This window comes from Sciurus vulgaris, assembly GCF_902686455.1.
Source record: "Sciurus vulgaris genome assembly, contig: HiC_scaffold_633_arrow_ctg1, whole genome shotgun sequence".
Taxonomy (NCBI): Eukaryota; Metazoa; Chordata; class Mammalia; order Rodentia; family Sciuridae; genus Sciurus; species Sciurus vulgaris.
In genome coordinates, this window is record NW_027632389.1 from 8,405,786 (window position 1) to 8,431,307 (window position 25,522).

The 25,522-nt window shown below is 34.6% G+C and overlaps 1 protein-coding gene and 1 long non-coding RNA gene across 2 annotated transcripts in view; both read right to left on the bottom strand.

The window, feature by feature from the left end:
* Nucleotides 1-4,433: 4,433 nt before the first annotated feature.
* Nucleotides 4,434-17,144, bottom strand: LOC306652878. Its single transcript, XR_013761565.1, has 3 exons — nucleotides 16,917-17,144; nucleotides 15,713-15,872; nucleotides 4,434-5,334 (listed from the first exon to the last, which is right to left on the bottom strand). It is a non-coding gene; the product is annotated as an uncharacterized lncRNA (long non-coding RNA).
* A 7,873-nt stretch (nucleotides 17,145-25,017) lies between these two features.
* LOC306652875 (uncharacterized protein) overlaps nucleotides 25,018-25,522 on the bottom strand; it is a gene marked incomplete at its 3' end in the record, with an annotated part of 58,840 nt that continues 58,335 nt past the window's right edge. The window contains exon 7 of the mRNA XM_079125521.1: nucleotides 25,018-25,095. Within this exon, the coding sequence (XP_078981647.1) occupies nucleotides 25,018-25,095 (78 nt within the window). The remainder of the gene's footprint in view (nucleotides 25,096-25,522) is intronic.

Sequence of the window (25,522 nt, forward strand, 5' to 3'; positions counted from 1 at the left end):
AAGATGAAGATTTAAAAAAAAGGCCCACTTCTCAACAATTATATTACTGGAAATTTCCATACAGAATAATGGGCAGTATCATGTGTAGAGAAAGGGGTACTACTGGAACACAGAGATGGGAATTCTTTGCCAACTTTATGGCAGTGTAGGAGGTCCTTCTCTGAAGGTGCTGTGTCAATTGATACCTGAAGAATACAAAGAAATTGTGATGGGAAGAGATACATGCAGTGAGAGATGAGACAAAACACTTGTAAGTGGTCCAGTGTAAGTAGAAGCCAGAGCAAAATTACAGTAGTGTGAACGGAAAAAGGGAAGCCTGAATAACTTGACAAGAACCCAGCTGATTTAGGTATTTAATTTTCTTGCTATGAAATTTCAAACTTTTATTGAGGGTAAACGTTAACCAGTGCCAAGGACATGAACAGGGTGATTTAGATGATTGACTAACTGCTACCAGGTGAGTCTGGGCTTTCTGCCATAAATCACCAGAAAATGTGTGATGCCTTTTTTTCATGAATATTTTCAGTGTATAGGCCAACAGTTTCATAGTAGGGCAGATGTGTAAAAAGAGGCAGTTTCAAACTTAGGATTTTTACCTTGTTGACTACCCAGATTTGAAAGAAATATATAGCTCTTCAATTGTAACTGATTTCTTTTCAGAAGTTAGGACCAACATTTTTTAAACATTTGGCTCAATGCTTATATGCTTGATTAGAAATGTGTGGAAATAATTCTAACTATTTTGCTAAGTGTCACCATATACAGGTTTTATTTAATTATTTTTTGTATAAAAGCAACTTTCTCACTAATTCTCCAAGCAGGTTCTAAAGTAGATTATGGAACATAATTAGTACACATGATAATAATGTGATGTTTAATGACTACATTTTTTAGATTTAAAAAAAATTTTGACAAATTTCCCAGTCTCATTCTTCTTGGCTAAGTGAAATTATTTTAAACAAAATTCTTACTGTTGCATATAATTATACATAGTAGTGGTATTAATTATGGAAATTTCAAAGATGACAATAAATAATTTGATCACTCTTCCTCCCTGGTGCCTTTTTTCTTCTCCTCTCCTTTCCTCACATTTGAAGGCATGCTGCAGTGATTAAAGAGACATATCTGTATCTTGATAGAAGAGTGTTTTCTAAAGATTCTCATTAAGGCTAGCATGATTTGAAAAATAAATGCCCCACAGTGAAATCTACAACCTATTAAATTTCAAATAAACTAGCCTGAGAGGCAGTAAATAATAAACATTCCTTTCTTCCAGAAATGTTATGGGAAAATAGTTGACACCGCAAAATCTTCCTTTGCATTGTGTCTACCTTTACACATTCATTCATCATTGTCTTATAAAACGATCAATCACATGATTATTCTGGTAAGAACTAATGAGATGATCTTGTGTTTGCATTGTGATTAACAAATTACAGAAATATTAACTTTCATTTTCTTTTTACACATTCAATTTTATAACTCTGAAGCAATTCAGACCTGATTCTCCCAAATTTTCAAAAAGTATTCATGTAAGCTAATAGAGTGTTAAAATATGTATCACCAACCTATGACATTGAAATTTATGTATTAAATGTTCCTGTTCAATTAGTTCACTGCAATGATGTTTTATAAAGCTTATATTTGCTCTTCTAAGATTTTATTAGAACACAAAGCCAAATAAAAAAACAAAAAGACTGAAGCCTCTTTTAAAATAGGCATTTGCTAATTAATGTGAATTAAAATCATCAAAACAACATCAAAGCTCTAAACCAAGGTGTAATAAAACTGATAGTTTAGCAATGACACAAAATCAAAAGAAGATGCTATCTTTTATTTATATACTTTTCAAACAGATATTTCATTGCTGTAATATTCCCACCTATCAAAAATATTTGAACATTATAAAAATATCTTAAAATGCATCCAAAGTGGTTGAAAATTGTTTTATTATCAACTCTTGAATAGATAGATTTCATCATTTTTGGAATAAAACTTAAACATCCCAAAGAAGCCTTAGTATGAAGGAAATGCAAGGTTCCTGTTACATCCCAAGAGAGTTGGGGACAGTGCTTAATGTACATAAGATGGGAGATAGGAAGAGTGTAAGCAATTTTTCTTTATGGTCATTGCTTTTCCAAGTCTCTTGATATCACTGCCATCTTAGATATGAATCATCTAAGAACTCATTGTTTTACAAAATGAAATACATGCTTAATTTAAATATTTGAAATATATTATAACAGAAGTAACAGTTCAGTAATAAATATATTGTACCAAAAATATGATAAATATTATGTGAATAAAAGCAACCAAAGATATATTTGCATTGAAGAACATGTCAAAACATTTTAGCAAAAGAAGAAATTAAACAATTTTAGTGTTACTTTACTGAATTTATAAAATTACTTAATATTCCTTTACATTATAGACTTTCATATTGGTGAAATTTATGAGTACCCATCATACACTTATGATTAGGGGTGGAAACCTAGGGATGGTGCAGGATAAATGAAAGTGTTAAAAGCACAAACTAAAATCACGCAGAAGGTATGTCAATTACATCAACAGCTGTCTTCAATTATAGAAAGTGATATTCATTTTAAAAACTAATTTAAATGCAGCATTTAAGGAAAGTTCAAATTATCACTTCAGTTTTATTTATTGAATACAGTTAACAAGTAAGCATCTCTTAAAAATGAGATCTCCAGCCATTTTTAAAAATTAAAAAATGTGTTTTCTTAATATAATGTGACCTTTACTTAACTTTCAAGACTCAATTAAACAGTTCAGTATTTCAGCAAAGTCAAAACAAGATTAAAAGAAATCAAATCTGAAATCCAAAAGAGAAGCATAATGTAATTAATCACAGTAAATTAGACCTCAATGCTTTGACATGAAGGCTCACAGTTTGAGGTAGGATTTACTAGATTTTCTTTTAATAAAGCTTTTGTTGGATACCCAATTATATGTAATCCAAGGGTGACTTGGGACAGAACTTGTACACAGAGAACCATATGAAGTTTGGCTCTGCTGTTTCTCCATAAGGAGTCTGCTAGTATAACCCTCCTATAGGTTTTTGGATTCTTTGAGAATTGCACAATTACTTAGTATTTCAAATTACTAAGTAATTTCCCAATTACTTAGTACATGAATTTATTAAAATAAAACCACCCATCCTCACACTGTTCCTGCTGTACATAAATCCTGCAACTCTCATTAGTCTGGAAATGGGAATTCAGTGCCAAATTAATAAACTATAGATGAGAGTAACTATCTTTGTGCTAGAAGAGTCTTTATTCTTTTCATGATAGTAATTGAGTTTTGAAGAAAAGTATGAGCAAATTATCATGCACAGATGCAATAAATTAGATTGAATAAACTATGGTGTTGCTGTGATTCATCACATTTGTCCCAATTAATGATAATAACAAGTCGGTCCTTTTCAATAGTTAAGAGGTCAACAGCTATTTTAGACAATTATTTTCTCATTTAAATCAAATTGACATGAATATAATTAAAATTACCAACTAGAAATATATAAAATTTTAGTGAAAGAAATCTTATATAAAATACAGCATCTGCATTTCAGTACAGTTGGGAAATCTGTAAAGAAATGTTAAGTGAATATAGGTATAAGCATGTGTATATATATATATATATATATATATACACACATATGTTTTATCACAATCTTAAAATATGGCAACAGGAAGTCATGGAGATGTATATTCCTAGTTGAGCATGTGCTTACCATGTGCAAATCTTTGGATTCAATTACCAGCACCAAAAATAGATGTTGCTGAGAATATGTTACTGAGCATATATGGCTATGAAAAATCTGTAATTCAACCTCTTAAAACTTCACAGTTCTTTACTCAAAATGAAACATCTATTAGGTTCAAGGTTTTTGATATTTTTTCTTTATTAAATTAAAAAAAAATTTTTTTTGTTGTAGGTAGACACATTACCTTTATTTTATTTTATGCAGTGCTGAGGATCAAACCCAAGGTCTCACACGTGCTGGGTGAGTACTTTACCACTGAGCCACAACCCCAGCCCCCTTTATTAAATTTTAAAATCAGTTCTATGTAGCACTAAGTCTTCAGTGTTTAATTGGCATGTAACTGTATATATTTATGAGGCAGAGTGATATTTTTGAAATATGTACACAATGTATAAGAATCAGAGTATAAAAATGGAAGACTTCTTACTTCAAACACAGGTGATTTATTTGTGATGGAAATGGGGGAAACCAGGTTATGTTTCTGTGTTGAGACAGAAAACATATTTATGTGAATTTTTACTTTACCTAGATGCAACATTTAACCATAATCAAATAACATTTTGAGTATTCCTTCAAAGATACTTGAAACAGTTTACTGGCTTGATACTTCCTTTTGTTTTTATTTATATTGACATTTTCCTTTAAATTATTATTTTCATTGAATAATTTTATATTTCTAGTTTTTAGCAGGAGCTTGTGTCTTTCAGTCTGAGTTTGAAATCATTTTGTAATATCATGAAACTGGTTTTGGATATTAATGACTGCATTACTTTGCTTTTCTTCTTTTTTGTGAAGGTCATGCAATAGCTGTTGAAGCAGTGTAATTTTACTTTGGAGTTTAGATAATCTCTCCTTTATAGAAGATTTCTGCTTTCTGCTGTATTCACTCATTTTCCTTTATTCATTTTGACACTTGTGTTCCATCCCCTTCATTTGGCACTTTGTTTGTTTTAGAAGTCTTTTTCCTTGTTCTGATATCAAAGTCCTTACTCTGAGGGTATCTCTTTTCTGACCAATCTCATTTTCAAGGTCACTGTTTTTTGTTTCAGACTTTGAATCTTGTTGGAAAGGAATATCACTACTACCTTTTAAGTTATATACATCAAAATTCTTCTTTTCCTGTTAAATAAAGCCCCCATCTCTTGCTCTTTGGAAAACAAGTTCTAGATGTATTTTTGGTGTTTGACTTTCAACACAATGATGTGGGGCAGCAGCCAATGTGGCAGGGTATAATTTGACCTCCATTTCCATTTTTTCTGCATTTTTTTCTCACTCTCCCATGTAAAATTTTGCTTTGCATTTTCCACTTTTGGAATATCAAACTGATCATTATGCTGGAATTATATTTTTGTAAGTGTTTCCTCATTCAGTCTGTGTATCCTTTGAAGGTCACTCACTGCTCTTTTCTCTTAAAATTTCAGTAATATCAAGGAATTTCTTTTTCTGGTTCTGATATTTTATTTTCTTTCCAGTCTCATCATAGAGCTATCCTTCATCCTGTCATATTCATGCCATAGCTTGTTTTCTGTCATATCACTAGTAGAATCCTAAGTAAAATCAAGAATACATTTAGCTAGCATAAAACAAAATGACATATCAAAATTTCCTCTGAAATTAGACAACATTCTGTATATTTGTACAATGAAACTGTTGAAACAAATAGGTATCCCACTGGAGAAATATTAGGTTTAATCTTCAGAGCATATAAAAGTATTTATTCCCAAGAATTCAAAAAGTTAATTCAAGAAGTTGGATCCATGAGAGTAAAAGGAAGTTACAATTAAAGAATCTCAAAATTGAAAAAGTTATAAAGTACATTAGATACAATGCATAGAATAAGTGACTACTAAGTTTGGATGTAAAAGAAAATTTGTTCACTCTCTGACATCTTATGTATATGACCAGTTCGTGGTAAGAGACAGCTCTACATGTACTCGGGCACACAGAATTTTTCTATTTCTTTCCCTGAAAATATTCTACATATATTCTGTTGTTTAAAATTTTTTTAGTTAATTATGAGAATTGCACACATTAATATATGAGAAAACTAGGAAGAACATTAAGCATATCCATGTTCATCAATTAACACAAGTCTGGAAACAGTGAGGCCAAAAATATAGGCAATTTGTGAGACTGTCTCTAGATCTTCCACCTCTGCTTCTAGTGCTCACCCACCAAGCCAGTTATTTCTATCCTTGTGAATGTATATACAACCAGAGAAGGCTTGTGTTGCAAAATACTAATGGTAAACAAGGTAAAATAGGTAAAACTCTACTGCAAAAGATCCCTGTTTCTGCTCATTATAATCTATTTATTCTTAGTGATGTTTAAAATGTAAGTGTGAAATATGAAGAGAAACTGACCAACTTATTAGGAACAAGTACCAGCAGATTATTTATAAGTACATTTTATGGGGCATCATTCTTTCCAAAAGTGATCTGTGTAAAACAGGAGACTACTTGCTGCAAAGGGTTTCTTTTTCTCAAAAGTAAAAAGTGTGCTGGCCACACTGTTCCTTGTGACTTAATAAAGTGAATAATAAGCACATCACTACATTAACACATCAAGGAAGTGATACCATTTCCTCAAACTAGAAGATATATTGTTAGAACCAAGGGATTTAAGATCCTTGAAAAATCATCAATTATCATGAAAAATATTAAAAGCCTTTTCTCTGAATGAGGCCACTGTGAAAGCCACCACTTGACTACTGCAGATAAATGGAGTTGAATTAAAAACATTAGCTAAGCCAATGGGACAAAAATGCCACCCACACTCCCTAAATATGCAACTTATGGTTATAATACATATATGGGTTTAAAATCCTCTATAATTCTCCATGATGGAAATAGTTAATATTCAAACACACACATACCACACACACTTGAAAACAACAGAGGAAAATAATTCAGAAATCATTTCAGTTTTTGCCATGTCAATAGGTTTTTGTTTGCAAAGATGTTTTTCTGGAATCCCATCCTGTAACATCTTTTCTCAAGGACCTGTTCTGATGAAATATAGAGATTCTTCTTAGGAGGTTTTGGCCTCATCCCAGCAGGGAATAGAAAGTAAAAAACCTTAATTAAGAGTGAGATCTCTAAAATAAATAACCACTGAAAACAAGTAGATTTTTAAAACACATAAATTTTTATCACACATTAATTACTCAAATTTCAACTACAAAAAAGACAGGAAAAAAATTTTCAAGTCATAAAAATATTCCTTAAATATAGGCAGAGATGCAATTGTGAAAAAGAATTTATTTTATTTTTTTAATTTATTTTAATTAAAAATCATAAATTTACATAGGACAATGTTGCTTGATTCATTCTGTTATTTTTCCCCTTCCCCCCACCCCTCCCACCCCTATTTTCCCTCTATACAGTCCTTCCTTCCTCCATTCTTACCACCCTCCTTATCCCTAACACTAAAACTAACCCTAACCCTAACATTAACCCCTCCTACACCCCCTTATATGTCCTCATCCACTTATCAGCGAGATCATTCGTCCTTTAGTTTTTTGAGATTGGCTTAATTCACTTAGCAAGATATCCTCCAATTTCATCCATTTGCTTGCAAATACCATAATTTTATCATTCTTCATGGTGGAGTAATATTCCATTGTATATATATGCCACACTTTCTTTATCCATTCATCTACTGAAGGGCATCTAGATTGGTTCCACAATCTGGCTATAATGAATTGAGCAGCTATGAACATTGATGTGGCTGTATCTCTGTAGAATACTGATTTTAAGTCATTTGGGTATAGACCAAGCAGTGGGATAGCTGGGTCAAATGGTGGTTCCATTCCAAGCTTTCTGAGGAATCTTCATACTGCTTTCCAGAGTGGCTGGACTAATTTGCAACCCCACCAGCAATGTATGAGTGTACCTTTTACCCCATATCCTCGCCAACAGCTATTGTTGCTTGTGTTCTTGATAATCGCCATTCGAATTGGGGTGAGATGAAATCTTAGGGTGGTTTTGATTTGCATTTCTCTTATTACTAGAGATTTTGAGTATTTTTTCATATATCTGTTGATTGCTTGTACATCTTCTTCTGTGAAGTGTCTGTTCATTTCCTTAGCCCATTTTTTGATTAGATTATTTGTATTCTTGCTGTAGAGTTTTTTGAGTTTTTATAGATTCTGGAAATTAGCGCTCTATCTGAAGTATGAGTGGCAAAGATATTCTCCCACTCTGTAGGCTCTCTCTTCACATTACTGATAGTTTCCTTTGCTGAGAGAAAGCTTTTTAGTTTGAATCTATCCCAGTGGTTGATTCTAGCTTTTATTCCTTGTGCTATGGGAGTCCTGAATAAAAAAAAAAAAACTATTTGTTCTAATCTGCCATGCCTGACAATAGAATGCTTTATAAATTTTGATAGATCATAGATAAATAGAATGTAAACTTTCATTTTTTCTGAGTATATTATAGGATCACATCAGTCACACAGTCATATATGTACATGAAGTAATAATTAAATATTTAACTAGTTTCAAATCTATTTACTCTGTATCTTAATACAAAAAGCCCCAAGTTAGTATTTATGTCAGTGATTAAACCTAACGTTTTATTCAGGAAACAAATGCTGAACATCTACCAGATGCCAAACTTTGCAATAATTAATATTGCCACACATGTCATCACTTAATTACAGGGTGAGATAGCATTTTGTTTTAAATCTAGATAATAATCTCACACCCATATTTCAATGCTGTGGGAAAAAATGTACTGTATATACAATGAAGATACTGAAAGTTTATAATGCCTGGCATTGTGGGAGATATCTGAAGTTTGTGGAAGTACATACATGGAGATTTCACATTGGTAAAATTGCCAAACAGCGCATTTCTCAGATCATATCCCCATCATGAAGTGAAACATGGCTGCATACAGTATGCTAAAGTGTTATTAAAAATAAGTTCATTGGAGTTTTCAAGATGGCGGCCTAGAGGATGGCTGCATTTCATGTTGCTCCAGGACTCAGGATTCAAAAGAGGAGATATTGAGACACTTGGGACCAACTCAAAGCAGCCAGGTGACTCTCACCCGTTGGGAAGGCGTCCCGGATAGGACGGTGGTCCCGGAACGCAGGAAACTTTGTGAAGTAGAGCTGCTGGCGAGACACCCATCACCCGCAGGAGCAGTGAACTCGGACAACTGGGAGCGCCATAAAGGAGGCCGCTCGGCACAGCGCTGGGACTCGGAGCAACCACTGGGGCTCCGGCGGCTGCCCAGGGGAGGAGCAGCGAGGAGAGCTGTGTGGACTCAGAACACCGGGGCCTGCCCTGAGGAGGAGGAGGAGGAAGGTGGCCACGTGGATTCGGAGTGACTGCACCAGAGCTACAGGCGGTTGCCAGAGGAGAAGCTGCGCGGCGAGCTGTTTGGACTCAGAACGACTGCTTCTGAACACTGGGGCCTGCCCTGAGGACGAGGAGGAGGAAGAGGAGCACAGCTGCATGGATTCAAAGTGACTTCACCAGAGCTACAGGCGGTTGCCAGAGGAGGGGCTGGGTGGTGAGCTATTTGGACTTAGACCACTTCTGAACCCCAGGGCCTGTGAGAGGAGTAGGAGGAGGAGGAGGAGGAGGAGCGTGGTGGGGTGTTTGGACTCGCAGTGACTGCATTAGCGCTCCAGGCGGCTGCTCAGAGGAGAAGGCGAGTGGTGAGTTGTTTGGACTTAAACTGACAGCTCCTGAACACAGGGGGCTGCCTGGAGGAGAAGTGCAGTGGGTTGCTTGGTCTTGAGTGGCCGCACCAGAGCTCCGGGCGGTTGCTCAGAGGACCCGTGCTGCGGGTCACGTGGATTCAGAGCCACTCAGAGCGACCACTCCTGAACACTCGGGGGGTTATCTGGAGAAGGAGGAGGAACCGGGAGGGTCACTTCGACTTGGAGTGATTGATTGCCCAGGTCTACGGGTGGTTGGTGGGAGGTGGAGGCACACAGTGAGTTTCTTGGACTCCTAGTGACCGCACCGGAATACTGGGCGGCTGTCTGAGGGAAGAGACGTGTGGTGGGTCTCTGGGTCTCAGGGCGATTGTACGGGGCCCCAGGTGGCTGCTCAGAGGAGGGGCCACATAGCCAGGTGATTAGGTGCAGAGCAGGGTCCCAGGATCTAGGAGGCTTCTGGGTGGAAGACCCGCACAGAGACATGCTTAGGGCGGAGCGAAGGTTCCAGGACAGCGGGCAGATTCTCTGAGGAGGGGCAGCCTAAGGAGATTCATCTGTGAAGGGTGAGGCTCCCAGGCCCAGGAGGTAGGGCCGGGCCCCTGGGAACTTTGCAGAGGAAGGCAGCCCAGCCCAGGCGGTAGCTGTAAATTGAGGGGAACCTCTAGGAGGGTACTGACCAGCGAGACCTCCCCACCGAGGTGAGTATTCCCTGCCGGGTGAGGTTTCCCCACAAGGACAGTAAAACTAGAGACTCAGGCCCAAACAGGCCTTGCCTCAACCCACAGCCTAGGTCCCCTTTGGATGAACATTGGTCAACAAGTGGAGGCACCTCTGCCACTAGCAGGGATTATACCCCACATGAAGGCCACCACTCCTAGAGAGGCAGCTTCCTTGTGGAGCACCGCATTATCAACTTCCTCCAAGACTTCAGCCTACTGAAGGCCAAGGGGGGATATATATAGAAATCTTCAGGGACATTGTAAGTCAGTAGAGGAAATCTGCAATATCTCAGCGGTCCACTGATACCTGAACAATATGAGAAAACAAGGAAAGAAAATGCTGCAAACAAATCTAGATGTTACATCAATAAAACCCAATAAAAGCATGGCAGAAGAAATGACAGAAAAGAAGTTCAGAATGTACAGAATTAAAATGATCAGAGAAGCAAACGATGAGATGAAAGAGCAAATGCAAGCATTGAATGATTGCACCAATCGACAGTTAAAAGAGCAAATACAGGAAGCAAAAGATCATTTCAATAAAGAGTTAGAGATATTGAAAAAAAACCAAACAGAAATCCTTGACATGAAGGAAACAATAAACAAAATTAAGAACTCCATAGAAAGTATATCCAATAGGATAGAACACCTGGAAGACAGAACCTCAGACATTGAAGACAAAATATTTAACCTTGAAAACAAAGTTGAACAAACAGAGAAGATGGTAAGAAATCATGAACAGAATCTACAAGAACTATGGGATATCATGAAAAGGCCAAATAAAGAATTATTGGGATTGAGGAAGGCCTAGCGAAACAAGCCAAAGGAATGAACAATTTATTCAATGAAATAATATCAGAAAATTTCCCAAATCTGAAGAATGAAATGGAAAATCAAGTTCAAGAGGCTTATTGGACTCCAAATACACAATATTACAACAGACCCACACCAAGGCACATTATAATAAAAATACCTAACATACAAAATAAAGACAGAATTTTAAAGGCTGTGAGAGAAAAGAACCAAATTATATAAAAGGGGAAACCAATACGGATATCAGCAGACTTTTCAATCCAGACCCTAAAAGCTAGAAGGGCCTGGAACAACATTTTTCAAGCCCTGAAAGAAAATGGATGCCAACCAAGAATCTTATACCCACCAAAACTTACCTTCAAATTTGACGATGAAATAAAATCCTTCCATGATAAACAAAAGCTAAAAGAATTTACAAAAAGAAAGCCAGCATTACAGAACATTGTCAGCAAAATATTCCATGAGGAAGAGATGAAAAAAAAAGAAGCAAATCAGCAAAGGGAGGAATTATCCTAAAGGAATTGTCAAATAAAGGAGGAGACAAGTTGTGTCAACCAAATAAATAAATAAAATTTAAAAAATGAACCAAATGACCGGGAAACCAAATCATATCTCTATAATAACCCTGAATGTTAATGGCCTGAATTCATCAATCAAAAGACATAGACTGGCAGATTGGATTAAAAAGAAAGATCCAACAATATGTTGCCTGCAAGAGACTCACCTCATAGAAAAAGATACCCATAGACTAAAGGTGAAAGGATGGGGAAAAACATACCATGCGCATGGACTCAGCAAAAAAGCTGGAGTATCCATCCTCATTTCTAATAATGCGGACTTCAAGCCAAAGTTAGTCAGAAGGGATAAAGAACGTCATTTCATACTGCTTAAGGGAAGCATAAATCAGCAAGATATAACAATCATAAACATCTATGCCCCAAACAGTGGCTCATCCATGTATGTCAAACAAATCCTTCTCAATTTCAGAAATCAAATAGACCATAACACAATAATTCTAGGCGATTTTAACATGCCTCTCTCACCACTGGACAGATCCTCCAGACAAAAATTGAACAAAGAAACCATAGATCTCAATAACACAATCAATAATTTAGACTTAAGGGACATTTATAGAATATACCATCCAACCAAGAGCAAATACACTTTCTTCTCAGCAGCACATGGATCCTTCTCTAAAATAGACCATATATTATGCCACAAAGCTAATGTTAGCAAATACAAGAAGATAGAGACACTACCTTGTATTCTATCAGATCATAATGCATTGTAGTTAGAAATAAATGAAAGAGTAAAACACAGAAACTATTCCAACATCTGGAGATTAAACAATATGCTATTATATGATGAATGGATAACAGAAGATATTAGGAAGGAAATTAAAAAATTCTTAGAGGTAAATGAGAACAAAGAAACATCATATCAAAATCTCTGGGACACTATGAAAGCAGTACTTAGAAGGAAATTTATTTCATGGAGCGCATTTAATAAAAGAATAAAACTCAACAAATAAACGACCTAACACTACAGCTCAAAGCCCTAGAAAAAGAAGAACAGAACAGCACCAAAAGTAGTAGAAGACAGGAAATAGTTAAACTCAGAGCTGAAAACAATGAAATTGAAACAAAAGAAACAATACAAAAAATTGACAAAATAAATAGTTGGTTCTTCGAAAAACTAAACAAAATTGATAAACCTTTAGCCATACTAACAAAGAGAAGACGAGAGAAAACCCAAATCACTAAAATTCGGAATGAACAAGGAAATATCACAACAGACAGGATTGAAATACAAAACATAATTAGAAGCTATTTTGAAAATCTATACTCCAACAAAATAGAAAATTTCGAAGACATCAACAGGTTTCTAGAGACATATGAATTGCCTAAATTGAACGAGGAGGACATAAACAATTTAAATAGACCAATTTCAAGTACTGAAATAGAAGAAGTCATCAAAAGCCTACCAACAAAAAAGTCCTGGACCAGATGGCTTCTCAGCCGAGTTCTACAAAACCTTTAAAGAAGAGCTCATTCCAATACTTCTCAAAGTATTCCATAAAATAGAAGAGGAGGGAACCCTCCCAAACTCATTCTATGAAGCCAATATCACACTGGTACCTAAACCAGACAGAGACTCATCAAGGAAAGAAAATTTCAGACCAACATCCTTAATGAACATTGACACAAAAATTCTCAACAATATTTTAGCAAATCTCATACAAAAACATATTAAAAAGATAGTGCACCATGATCAAGTGGGCTTCATCCCAGGTATGCAAGGTTGGTTCAACATCAGGAAATCAATAAATGTAATTCACCATATTAATAGACTTAAAGTCAAGAATCACATGATTATTTCAATAGATGCAGGAAAAGCATTTGATAAAATACAGCACCCCATCATGCTCAAAACACTAGAAAAAATAGGGATAGTGGGAACATTCCTTAACATTGTAAAGGCCATTTATGCTAATTCCATGGTTAATATCATTCTAAATGGTGGAAAACTGAAAGCATTCCCCCTAAAAACTGGAACAAGGCAGGGATGCCCTCTTTCACCAATTCTATTCAACATCATTCTTGAGACTCTGGCCAGAGCAATTAGACAAACCAAAGAAATTAAAGGGATACGAATTGGAAAAGAAGAACTCAAACTATCCCTGTTCGCTGATGACATGATTATATATTTAGAGGAACCTGGAAATTCCACCAGAAAACTCTTAGAACTCATAAGTGAATTCAGTAAAGTAGCAGGTTACAAGATCAATGTCCATAAATCCAACGCATTTTTATACATAAGTGATGAATCTTCAGAAAGAGAAATTAGGAAAACTACCCCATTCACAATAGCCTCGAAAAAAATAAAATACTTGGGAATCAATCTCACAAAAGAGGTGAAAGACGTCTACAATGAGAACTACAGAACACTAAAAAAAGAAATTAAAGAACACCTTAGAAGATGGAAAGATCTTCCATGTTCTTGGATAGGCAGAATTAATATTGTCAAAATGGCCATACTACCTAAAGTGCTATACAAATTCAATGCAATTCCAATTAAAATCCCAATGACGTACCTTACAGAAATAGAGCAAGCAATTATGAAATTCATCTGGAAGAATAAGAAACCCAGAATAGCTAAAGCAATCCTTAGCAGGAAGAGTGAAACAGGGGGTATTGCAATACCAGATCTTCAACTCTACTACAAAGCAATAGTAACAAAAACGGCATGGTATTGGTACCAAAATAGAAAGGTAGATCAATGGTACAGAGTAGTGGACACGGACACAAACCCAAATAAATACAATTTTCTCATGCTAGACAAATGTGCCAAAAATTTGCAATGGAGAAAAGATAGCCTCTTCCACAAATTTTGCTGGGAGAATTGGAAATCCATATGCAACAGAATGACACTAAACCCATATGTCTCACCATGCACAAAACTAAACTCAAAATGGATTAAGGACCTCGGAATCAGACCAGAGACCCTGCAGATTATAGAAGAAAAAGTAGGTCCAAATCTTCACTTTGTTGGGCTAGGATCAGAGTTCCTTAACAGGACTCCCATAGCACAAGAAATAAAAGCTAGAATCAACCACTGGGATACATTCAAACTAAAGAGCTTTCTCTCAGCAAAGGAAACTATCAGCAATGCGAAGAAAGAGCCTACAGAGTGGGAGAATATCTTTGCCAATCATACTTCAGATAGAGCGCTAATCTCCAGAATGTATAAAGAACTCAAAAAACTCTACTCCACGAATTCAAATAATGAAGTCCACAAATGGGCTACGGAAATGAATAGACACTTCACAGAAGGAGATCTACAAGCAATCAACAAACATATGGAAAAATGTTAAATATCTCTAGTAATAAGAGAAATGCAAATCAAGACCACCCTAAGATTCCATCTCACCCCAATTAGAATGGCGATTATCAAGAATACGAGCAACAACAGGTGTTGGCGAGGATGTGGGGAGAAAGGTACACTTATACATTGCTGGTGGGACTGCAAATTAATGCAGCCACTCTGGAAAGCAGTGTGGAGATTCCTTAGAAAACTTGGAATGGACCCTCCTTTTGACCCAGTTATCCCACTCCTTGGCCTATACCCAAAGGACTTAAAATCAGCATACTACAGAGATACAGCCACATCAATGTTCATAGCTGCTCAATTCACAATAGCCAGACTGTGGAACCAACCTAGATGCCCTTCAATTGATGAGTGGATAAAGAAACTGTGGTATATATATACAATGGAATATTACTCAACCATAAAGAATGATAAAATTATGACATTTGCAGGCAAATGGATGAAATTGGAGAATATCATGCTAAGTGAGATAAGCCAATCTCAAAAAGCCAAAGGACGAATGATATCGCTAATAAGTGGAGGATGACACATAATGGGGGGGAGGGAAGGGTTAGTGTTAGGGTTAGAGTTAGGGTTAGGGAGGGGGGCAAGTATGGAGGAAGGAACTACTGTATAGAGGGTAAAGAGGTGTGGGAGGGGTGGGGGGAAGGGAAAAAAATGATAGAATGAATCAAACAACATTACTCTATGTAAATTTATGATTACACAAATGGTATGCCTTTGTGCCATGTACAGAGAAACAACATGTATCCCATTTGTTTACAATAAAAAAAAATAAGTTCATTGAAATAAAATTAAAAAATTAAAACTTTATTGAAAACTCATTTACCTGATTAAACTTATTTCTTGTAGTACTTAATTCTGCATCAGATTTTGTAACAGATATTTCAAGTTTCTTTTTCACTTCTTTATCATATTCATTTTCTTTTCTTTTAATTTGTCCTTATTTTGTTCAAATAACAGATAATAGTTTCTTCTCTTCTCTTTTTCTAAGGTCCATCTGTAACAAAATATTTATCCTTAAATTTTCTTTTCCAGATAAAAGTAACTTTATTCAACTTTTTGTTTCTTTTATGGTAAGACTTTTGACTTACCTTGTTGAACACTCTGTATTATAAACAACTTGAAATTCCATTCGGAACAAGACCAAACCTAATATTTAATCCAATAATAAAATAGTATAATTTTTTTCAATAAAGAATAAATTTTATTTATAAACTACAGTGAATTTGATTAAAATAATCAGTAATCACTTTCCATTTCATTTTTAAATGTAAGCTAGCCTTAGAACTAGCTGAGGGTCTAGCTCAGCTCTAACTTATCTACTTAGTTGAACTAACCCTTGGGTTTGATCCCAAACATCAGAAGACAAACTACAAATGTTTAGAAACATGTTTCTGGACAGTGAAAAATGCCCATTTTATTATCTTTGAGATATGTTTAAATTAACATAAGTTTTCTTGAGAGCAATTTAGAAATCTTGATCAAATACCTTTTTTAAAAGTTTCTCTATTCAAGTAATTGTACATTGAAAATATATTCAGAGTAAAAATATGTAGAAAATAATTTTTCTAAATGGCATTCCTTGAAATATTGATTGTACTATAAAAAGAAAAAGTAAAAATTTAAAAAATCCAAATTTCTAATCATTATATAGATAGATTCCTAGTCAGGTAGGGTGGCACATGCCTCTAATTTCAGCAACCAGGGAAGCTGAGGCAAGTGTATTTCAAGTTCAAAGCTATCCTCAGCAAATTAGCAAGGCCCTAAGCAACTTAGTGTCTCAAAAATTATATAAATAAATAAATTTCTATAAGGTAAGGAGTCAGTACACCCATTAAACTGTGATTTGGAAGAATAGTCATTTAATTTTTAGAAGTAATGATGATTAACACTGTTATCTTATTCACTAAAATTTTATATTTCACATGAGTAAAATGTTGTTTTTCTCTTGAAAAATGTCAAGAAATATGTCAGAAGTTACAAATGTTCCCCCAAGGACCAGTATTATAAAGGAAAGAGTTCTAGTTTACACATATCTCAAATTTTGGAGTTCTTCTTTTAAAACTATGCTTTCTTGTGCAACCTTTGATATCACTGTTTTTGCTTCAGAATACTCCTTTTTAAGTTCACAAAGCTCAGTTTCCAGTTTTGCAATTATTTCTGCATGCAGTGAACACTGTGAGCAGTGAATATTTTTAAGTTTTGTTATTATGTGAAATGAAGAATCTGTATTCAGATGTCTCAATTGGATAATAGAATCTATATCAGGAAGAAAACAAAAAAGATATATGAGTAACTTACATATATGATGGACTATATATTTTCAAAAGCATTATTCATATGCTGAAAAAATGTAGAGTACCTAAAACATATTTGTACTATGTTCTACAGATCAAAGAGAGGGTATAAGACCCCTTCTCTTGTTCAGCTTGAAGTCTTGTGGATGTGCTCAATTGTGCACAATAAATCTTGTCTTCATTAGATAATACTTTTGATTACCCAAATCTTGAAAAATCCTCTTGTTGGGGAAAGAGGACATCACCAGGTTCAATGCAAAGAAATGCCTCAAAGATTCATCCACAATCCTAGCCAATATAAATGGAACAATTCTCATACACAAAATTTAAAAATACATAAAAACAGAAATTCACACTGTTCACAATTTTCTACCCCATAAAAATAACTTAAGCAACTCCTGTTCATCATTAATGGTTTCCAAAGTGAGTAATAATTTTTACTCCTTTATTGTGAACACCCTGTTCTTCATCTGAAATGCTTTTACCCAAAATTTTGACAAATATTTTTCTACTCTAAAGATTCAGTGTGCTTCATGCACCTTTACTTGATTTGTGCTCTACTTCTCTCAATAAATTTTCTTTACTCAAGCCAACATTAGAACCTTATCAACTTTTCTACTGTATCCTTATGATTTAAACTGTACATTGTTCTTTACGTAAATCCCTTTTGCTTGGGAAGAGAAAATAATCTTTTAAGTCATCTCTGTGAAATTAGTGTTTATTTGACTCATTATTTTTTGAGTTACTGATAAGTGCTAAGGTAGATAATTGATGTCAGAGATAATCTTTAATAGCAATGCCTGAACAGAGAAAAAAATAACTGAGATTACCAGCCAGTGGATATGAGAGGATAAGAGCTTGAAAAGCCTTAGAAATTGAGGAAGATGTCTATTAAATTGGGTCTATATTCTTCTAAATATACATGAATCCTTGAAGAGTAATGCCAGAGGAAAGGGCACAGGGAGGAAAGGGAAAAAGATAATTAGGAAGAAATATTGTAATAAAAGATTGATAGATAAGTGTAAAATGCTTTAACATTCTTGTTCTAAAGAGTGGTTCATGTGAGAATTACATTGGAAATAGATTACCCAGAATGTGGGCAGATGAAGGTGAGGGCATAAGCATGCATCAGTGCAAAATCAAGATGATGCAGGCCTGAACTAAACAAATGTTTTCAGGACAATTCGGATACAAAATTTTCAGTAACCTGGTGAAGAATCAAGTTTTATTTATTGAGTAAAAAAATCAGTTCTTGGTCTCTGGAAAATGAGACTCTCCTGGTTATTGTACCAACCAAAGGAATCAAATAAGATGCAATATTAAGCACCTGAGCTGTTTAAGTTGCTTATCTTGTGATTTTTCTTTAAACATCTTCCTATTTTGAGTGAAGTCATTTAAGTATTTTCTCTGAACAATTTAGATAAAAGGATTTTACAGGTTCATCAAATTTAAAGAGAAGGCTGGCAGCCAATCTCAGTGGTAGAGCAACTACTCAGCATGTGAAAAGGCCTAGTTTCAATCCTCTCCTCCATGGAAAAGAAAAAGAAAAAAAAAAAAAAAGCAATGTTACCTAAAGTACAACATATATTCATTGTAATTACTCAATAGGCTGGGTCTTGTACTAGAAATAAACTAAATTATTTTAAGAGATGTCTTCTCTATATTTACCAAACTGAACCCTACATTCTGCCTGTAGTAAAATTTGTGCCTAAATCTTTTAGGAAGCTGGGAATATAATTTTCATCATTGCCTAGCTCTGCAATAAGAATTTTAAAACTATATTATTTTTTAAAGATTATGGTCTGATAATTTACCTTTGAGAATTCATAAATGGCAAAGGGATTACATTGGAGAATGAAAGACAAAGAAATCTGAGAAAAAGTTTGAATTTTAAAAATCTTTCTTATGCAGGAATATATCATTGAAGAAAACATGAATACCAATATTGACTTTGGTCTTTTGGAGGATAAATCCTCTCATTAAGTTGGGGGGGGGGGAATTAGGAATAGGAAAACTGCCAGCATTTCCAATGTTTTTAATTAACTTTACAGAAAAAAATTTACTTCAATAATTTACCTGATTTGAGTGTCCTTGCTACCTTATTCAGTTTTGATTTATATGGAAGAGAATCTTTGATTACGATGGTAGGCTTCCTGTGCTTGGAGACAAGATATTACATAAACAGTATGTATTCACTTCAATACCCAGTTAATAACATAAAATAATCATAGAAGATTAATTACCTTGCAGAAAGCATGTGAGTCCTGAGTTACTGAAAAGCAAAGAAAATATACACTCAACAAAATCTGAATATATTAAAAAAAAAACCCTCATCTTTCTCCTCAATGAATGTGGAGCTGAGTCCCAGTGGTTATGTATAATAAAGATAATATTAACTTTGGAGTTTCTGTGTTTGTTAAGGACCTTTTGTTAACTGTTATCATGTCTAAAATGTGGTAAAAAATATTAGGAATATAGGTTTAGTAAAACATGCAGTTATGTTTCCAACATTAAGATCATGGTTTCTATGACCACAAACACATAGCAAAGGGTATATATAACAATGGAAAGATGCAGAATGCTGGAGAGCACAGTGATTCCTATTCAGAGGAATAAAAGTTTTGAAAAGTTTACCATGAAACCTGAAGTAAAAATGTAGTCACACATCTCTTCCATGAAACAGATAAGAATTATTTAATTCATTTTATTACAAGTACAGAACTTCTCTCCATTTGTCTGGCTATTTAATAAGTCCAAATTTGTGATGAGGTTTCAGAAGAAGGTATACACAATTTCTCACCAGAGAGAGTTTTTTGAACTAATTAGCTCTGAAATATGCCTTTGGAATAACATGTCCTTGTTTTTCATACCCACATGGGAAACTTTGTTTTTTTTTTTTCCTGTATCTTACAGTATAACCAACATCAAGTTTCTTTCCACTCTTTTGCAAAGATACACACTCCACATAAAAAATAATGTATGAGGAGGCAGAAAGATTTGAGATTTAGGAATCTAAAGGAAAAAGGGAACTAAAAGCTCACAGAATTATCAAACATTAATAAGGCTTTGTATTTCAGTCAGTGGTATATGCAGTAATAGTAACAGTCCTGTTGTTCAAGGAATATACTTCATAAAAACTTTGAGTTGAAAACTGAGTCTGCTGTGGCTTATCTTGACAGCTTATCAAGTTTTTAATAAAAGGGATGACTGATCAAAAAATTAGGTATCTATAGACAAGAATTTTGTTGGGTAATAAAGTGAATTACTTTGAAGCCAAAGAACTTGGTTTCATTCGAAAGCACCAATAAAATAATAATTGTAAACATAATGATAATAATAATGATATTTAAGAATAACTTTTAAAAAGAAAACAATGATTTAAATATGATATTATTCTCATCTCAATGACTCAAATGGATGCCATGTACATCATGGAGTCTGGTAGGTATGGGGGGGATTTTGGTTTGAGGGGTATATGCTGAAAAGAGCTAAATTGCATTATCATAGTTTCCTATGGTTCCACCCAAAATTACCTAACATCTAATATTTCTGCCAAACTTTAGATTTCACTTAAGTTTTCCAAAGAAACATCTAGAGTTAGAGGCATGGTTCGTTCCTATTTTATTTTCTTTGTATGGATTATTCCATCACTCTGTCTTGTGAAACTTCCATGATTATGCCTGTAATTCATGACGTACACAGGTTTCACTTTCCCTGGGGCTACCGAAGACATTTTTCAGTATCCATTCTGGGTAATAAATAGGTGATATGTAAATTATTTCTTTTCCTGTGTAGCCCATCAATTTCTATAACTGAGGGGGCTGCTTTAACATCAAATTACTGTCAATAGGTTTATTTATTTCCACACATAAATGAGCATGTATTAAGAGCTTCAGAAAGTAACAGGTGCCAGGGATGAAGTATTCTCCAGAGACGGAGGTAAATGGAGACTGCAAAATGAGTTTATTCACCAAAGGTAGAAAATGCTGTATGTACAGACAGGGTTTAAATGGAAATGTTATCTTAAGGTGATATAGAAATTGGTAAGTAGAACTGCCAGAAGAGAGTGCAGGCAGAGACAGGGATCAAGATAGAGTGAGGCAGAATTTTGATTATGAGAGATTCCTACAAAATGTAAGATGTTTGAACATCCATGGTCCAGAGAGGGCCAACAGATATATAAGCAATACATGCATAAAGAGTAGAAACAAACTTAATGCTACAAGCAGGAGAACATGAGGGGTGTGTGCATAAATGGAGATAAATAGTGAGAAGGCAGGAGTGCACTAGGAAGTTGATGCAGGCCTGATTGTAGAGAATGTTTCCAGAAATACAGGAAATATAATATTTTCAGTCACCTGTGTAGAATGAAGATTAATTACATGAATAAAGAAAGAATGTTGAGCACACAAATATGAGACTCTGCTCCTGAATAAACTCAAGATTTCAAGTGAGATGTGTACTAGAACACCACAAATATGAATGTTGCTTTCATTTACCATGCAGATTCTCCTATGGCAATATTTTCCTATGTTGAAAGAAATTGTTTAGGAAATTGGTGAGCAAATTTTTGAAATTTGGAAGTACAAAATCCACTATAGAATCAGAGAGGCCCATGGGAGTGGCTCAGTGAAAGAGCAAATGGATATCAGGCAAAAGTTTCTCACTCAGTGTACACCTTTGAGAAAAATATTAATAAACAGAACCTGGAGGGAAATATGAGTAAACACTTCATTGGAATGTGCAAGTACCTTCATGATTTATACCTCTCAGTCAAAATTTCTGGAAAGACTTCTCTAGCAAATAATGGATTAATTTCACAGAAAAGGAGTAACATAAATTGCACATGATCACACATTCCATTCTTACTTGCTGCAGACTGACCACATCAGTGGTGAAGGACATGAAAAAATATGGAGCATAAAACACAACATATTTTGAAATGTACATGCAGTCATCAACACACACATGTTGGGGAAAATCCTCCCAACCCATTGTGGAAAAAATTCCATGTCATATGTGAGAAGTCCAAAGTTTTCATGTAGGATTTCCAGAGAAGCTGTACCTCAAGAGTTATCTGATTTGAGTGTCCATGCTTCCTTCTTCCATTTACTCTTTTTGGAAGAGAAACTTTCTTTTCAATTGTCGGCTTGATATGCTTGGAGGCAAGATATTACACAAACATTTTACATTTCATCCAGCATGAACTTAATAGTGTAACAGAAATATAAAAGATGAATTACTTTATGGGAAGCATGTGAGTCTTGAGGTACTGAAAAGAAATTGAGATATATACTCAATGAAACCTAAATATAACAAAACTACCCTCATGTTCCTACTGAATGAATATGGGCCCTAGTGCTGGGAGTTAGCATTGGTGAAGACCACTTTACCTTTAGGTTTCTTCTTTCTATTGAGCCTTCATGTTGAGAAAAGTCAGAACACTCAAATGTACTAAATTAAAATCAAGAATACAGGCTTAGTAAAATTTGTCATAAAATTTTCTATGGTAAAATCAGTTTTGCAATGATGTTTAATACTAAGACATTGGTATGTATATCCATGCCAAGATGCAGAATGCTAGAAAGCACAGTGATCTGTGTTTACAAGAGAAAAAAAGGACCCTAAGAAGTTTAATGACAAAGCTGAATTAAAAATGTGGCAGCACATATCTGTGTGAATCCTATCAGAATCATTTAATGCATTTTTTTGAATGTGTTTCCTGTCCCTAATTTTTCTTACAATTAATAACTCCAAAGTTATGATGAGATTTCAGGAGAAAGTAAATTTGTTTGCTCATCTGAGAGAGTATTCTGAGCAATTAGTTCAGATACGTGTTTAAAATACAGCTAATACACATATGAGTGTTTGTTCATACTCATGTGGGAAACTGTTTCATCTTCTTTTACTGTGTTCTCAGTTTTAACCAAAATCAATTTTCTTTTTCCTCTTTTGTGTTAAGAATGTGGTCCCACATCTATAAAAAACTGTTGGATAAGACACAAAAGGGACTAACATGGCAATCCAAAAGAAAAAGTGTTTCTAAATCTTATAGAATTATTCAGTATCATTAAACTATTTTGTTTCAAATAAATTGGTAAATATTCTAAGAGTAACAGTGTTGGTGTTTGAGGAGTAATCACCACAAAATGAATTTGTGTGGCATATCTAGACAGCTTTTACATGTATTTGCACAAAAAGCCCAGTTTAAAACATTTACTTTCTAGATTTCAGAATTTATCCTCAGTGATGCTGTGCATTCATGAAATGTCCAGAAACATGGTTTCTCAACAAAGCAACAACAACAAAAAGATAAAAACATTAATATTAATGGTAATAGTAAGAATGAAAAGAATGAAACTATTAGCCTTCTTTAAAACAATGATTGCTTCAAAAATGCAAGGTCACTCATTCTAATAACACTAAGAAAGCCTCACACATTATGGTGCCTACTTGATACAGAGGGGAGTAATTGGTAGCTATATGTTGCCCTGATTTTTCCAGCCCCCATGGGTTACAATCTTCTGTATACGACATTTGGATTTGAAAGCAAAGAAGAGTTGAAAAGCATTCTCTCCACTTAATATTTTCTAGTAAAATTCTTGTGTTCCTCTATCATTTTCCCTTCCCTTTAGCTTTTCCAAAAGAACTTGTAGAGGAGGGGGCTTGTTTCTTTCCATTTTACATTGTATGAATTTTTGCCATTCCTTCTTGTCTGCCAATATATCAAATTTGTTCTTGTAATATTCTTTATTCTTCTTGGCATTTTGAGTCCCTTTTACTCTACAAGAGGTGTTCAAAATGAAAGCAATATTTATATTTGCACTTGATCTGCTTGTGTCCTAATATGTAGGAATCTATACCAGTTTTTGTATATGTCCTCAATGGACATCTAGTTCCTGACTCCCAAACATATTTTCTATGGACCCAAATCACTGTAATCTCAATAGAATATTATGGACACGTAGAAGGACCTGCTGAGTCAGAATGAGCTTTTGAACATGTTCTCCAAGAGATTATTCCTTTCAGTTTCAGAATTCCAGTGTAAACTTTGGCTGATTCCAATTTCTCTATGTTCATTTGGATGTAGTTCTGATTTCCTCCCTAGGATATTGACTCAAATTAAAGTTTAGAAGGATCTGTAATATTTCCAACATTAATTTTATATATATGTATATATATATATATATATATATATGGATTTGTAGAATGCTCCATAAACATTCATGCTTCTTTCTAATATTCCAGATGCTATTTCTTCCCTATAAGTGTCCTAGCATGTATAAACATGCTGCTTGTCATTAAATTTGTGCATGCCTAACCATTTATGGCAAATGAAGATCAGGTCTTTACTCCTCATTTTATTTCCAATTGGGAATAATTCAGGAAACTTGTGAAAGTTTCTCTCATTCTACCTTGGAACTAGAAACACATTCACTCTTCTTGTATTTTGAAAACACTGCTTTTTTTGCTTCTCATATGTGGCTTGAATTTCCTACCCTCTTCTGAGTAACACAGATTTTTTCTTTTTGACCCCATGTACTTATTGCCTTTCTCAGTCTTTATTGCCTCTTCTTCTGTCCTTTTCCTTATTTCAAATTTACCTGATAGAAACGTGTTTTTAATGTAATTATTCAATTCTTTAGCAATACCCTCAATTTATCCTGTGGCTGAAACCTTACAACATTTGACATTTCTTACATTCCTTTATCCTTACTAGTTATTTAACAGGCACACTCTTTGATAATTATATACACTAATGCCCCTATTTTTTGGTGATATTCTCCCCAAGGTATTTTGTATCCTTTGTGGTTCTTACCTTGTATATATCCACTTATTTTCTTTTTTCACTTGGATGGAACTGACCAGATATACAAGAAGCAGACACCTCTCTATGTTGCTCAGAATCACTCTGGTAAATATAATGGCAATAATGAGTTCCATATAGTTTTGATTATCACTCTTAGACATTTTCATATTTAAAAATGTGAAGTCATTGGAATTTGAGATTAGACCATTGCATTTGGTGATACAAAGCTTTCTATATGAGATAACATCCTGTGCACTCCAGCTGAAGCTGAGCTCCTCTCTTTAATGTATCCAAATAATAAGTGCAGTGGAGGATTGGGGAGAAAAGTGCAACCTTACACCTTGAGAATGAAAATTAAGACTTCCTCTCTGGAAATCTCAGTATGGAGATTCTTCAGGATACTAGGAATATGATTGCCATATGACACAGATTTCCTATTCCTTGACCTTCAAACCAATGTAGCAAAATCAGTTTGCATACATGACATATAAATTTCAATGTTTTAGCATTACAAGTCATAGTTATAAAG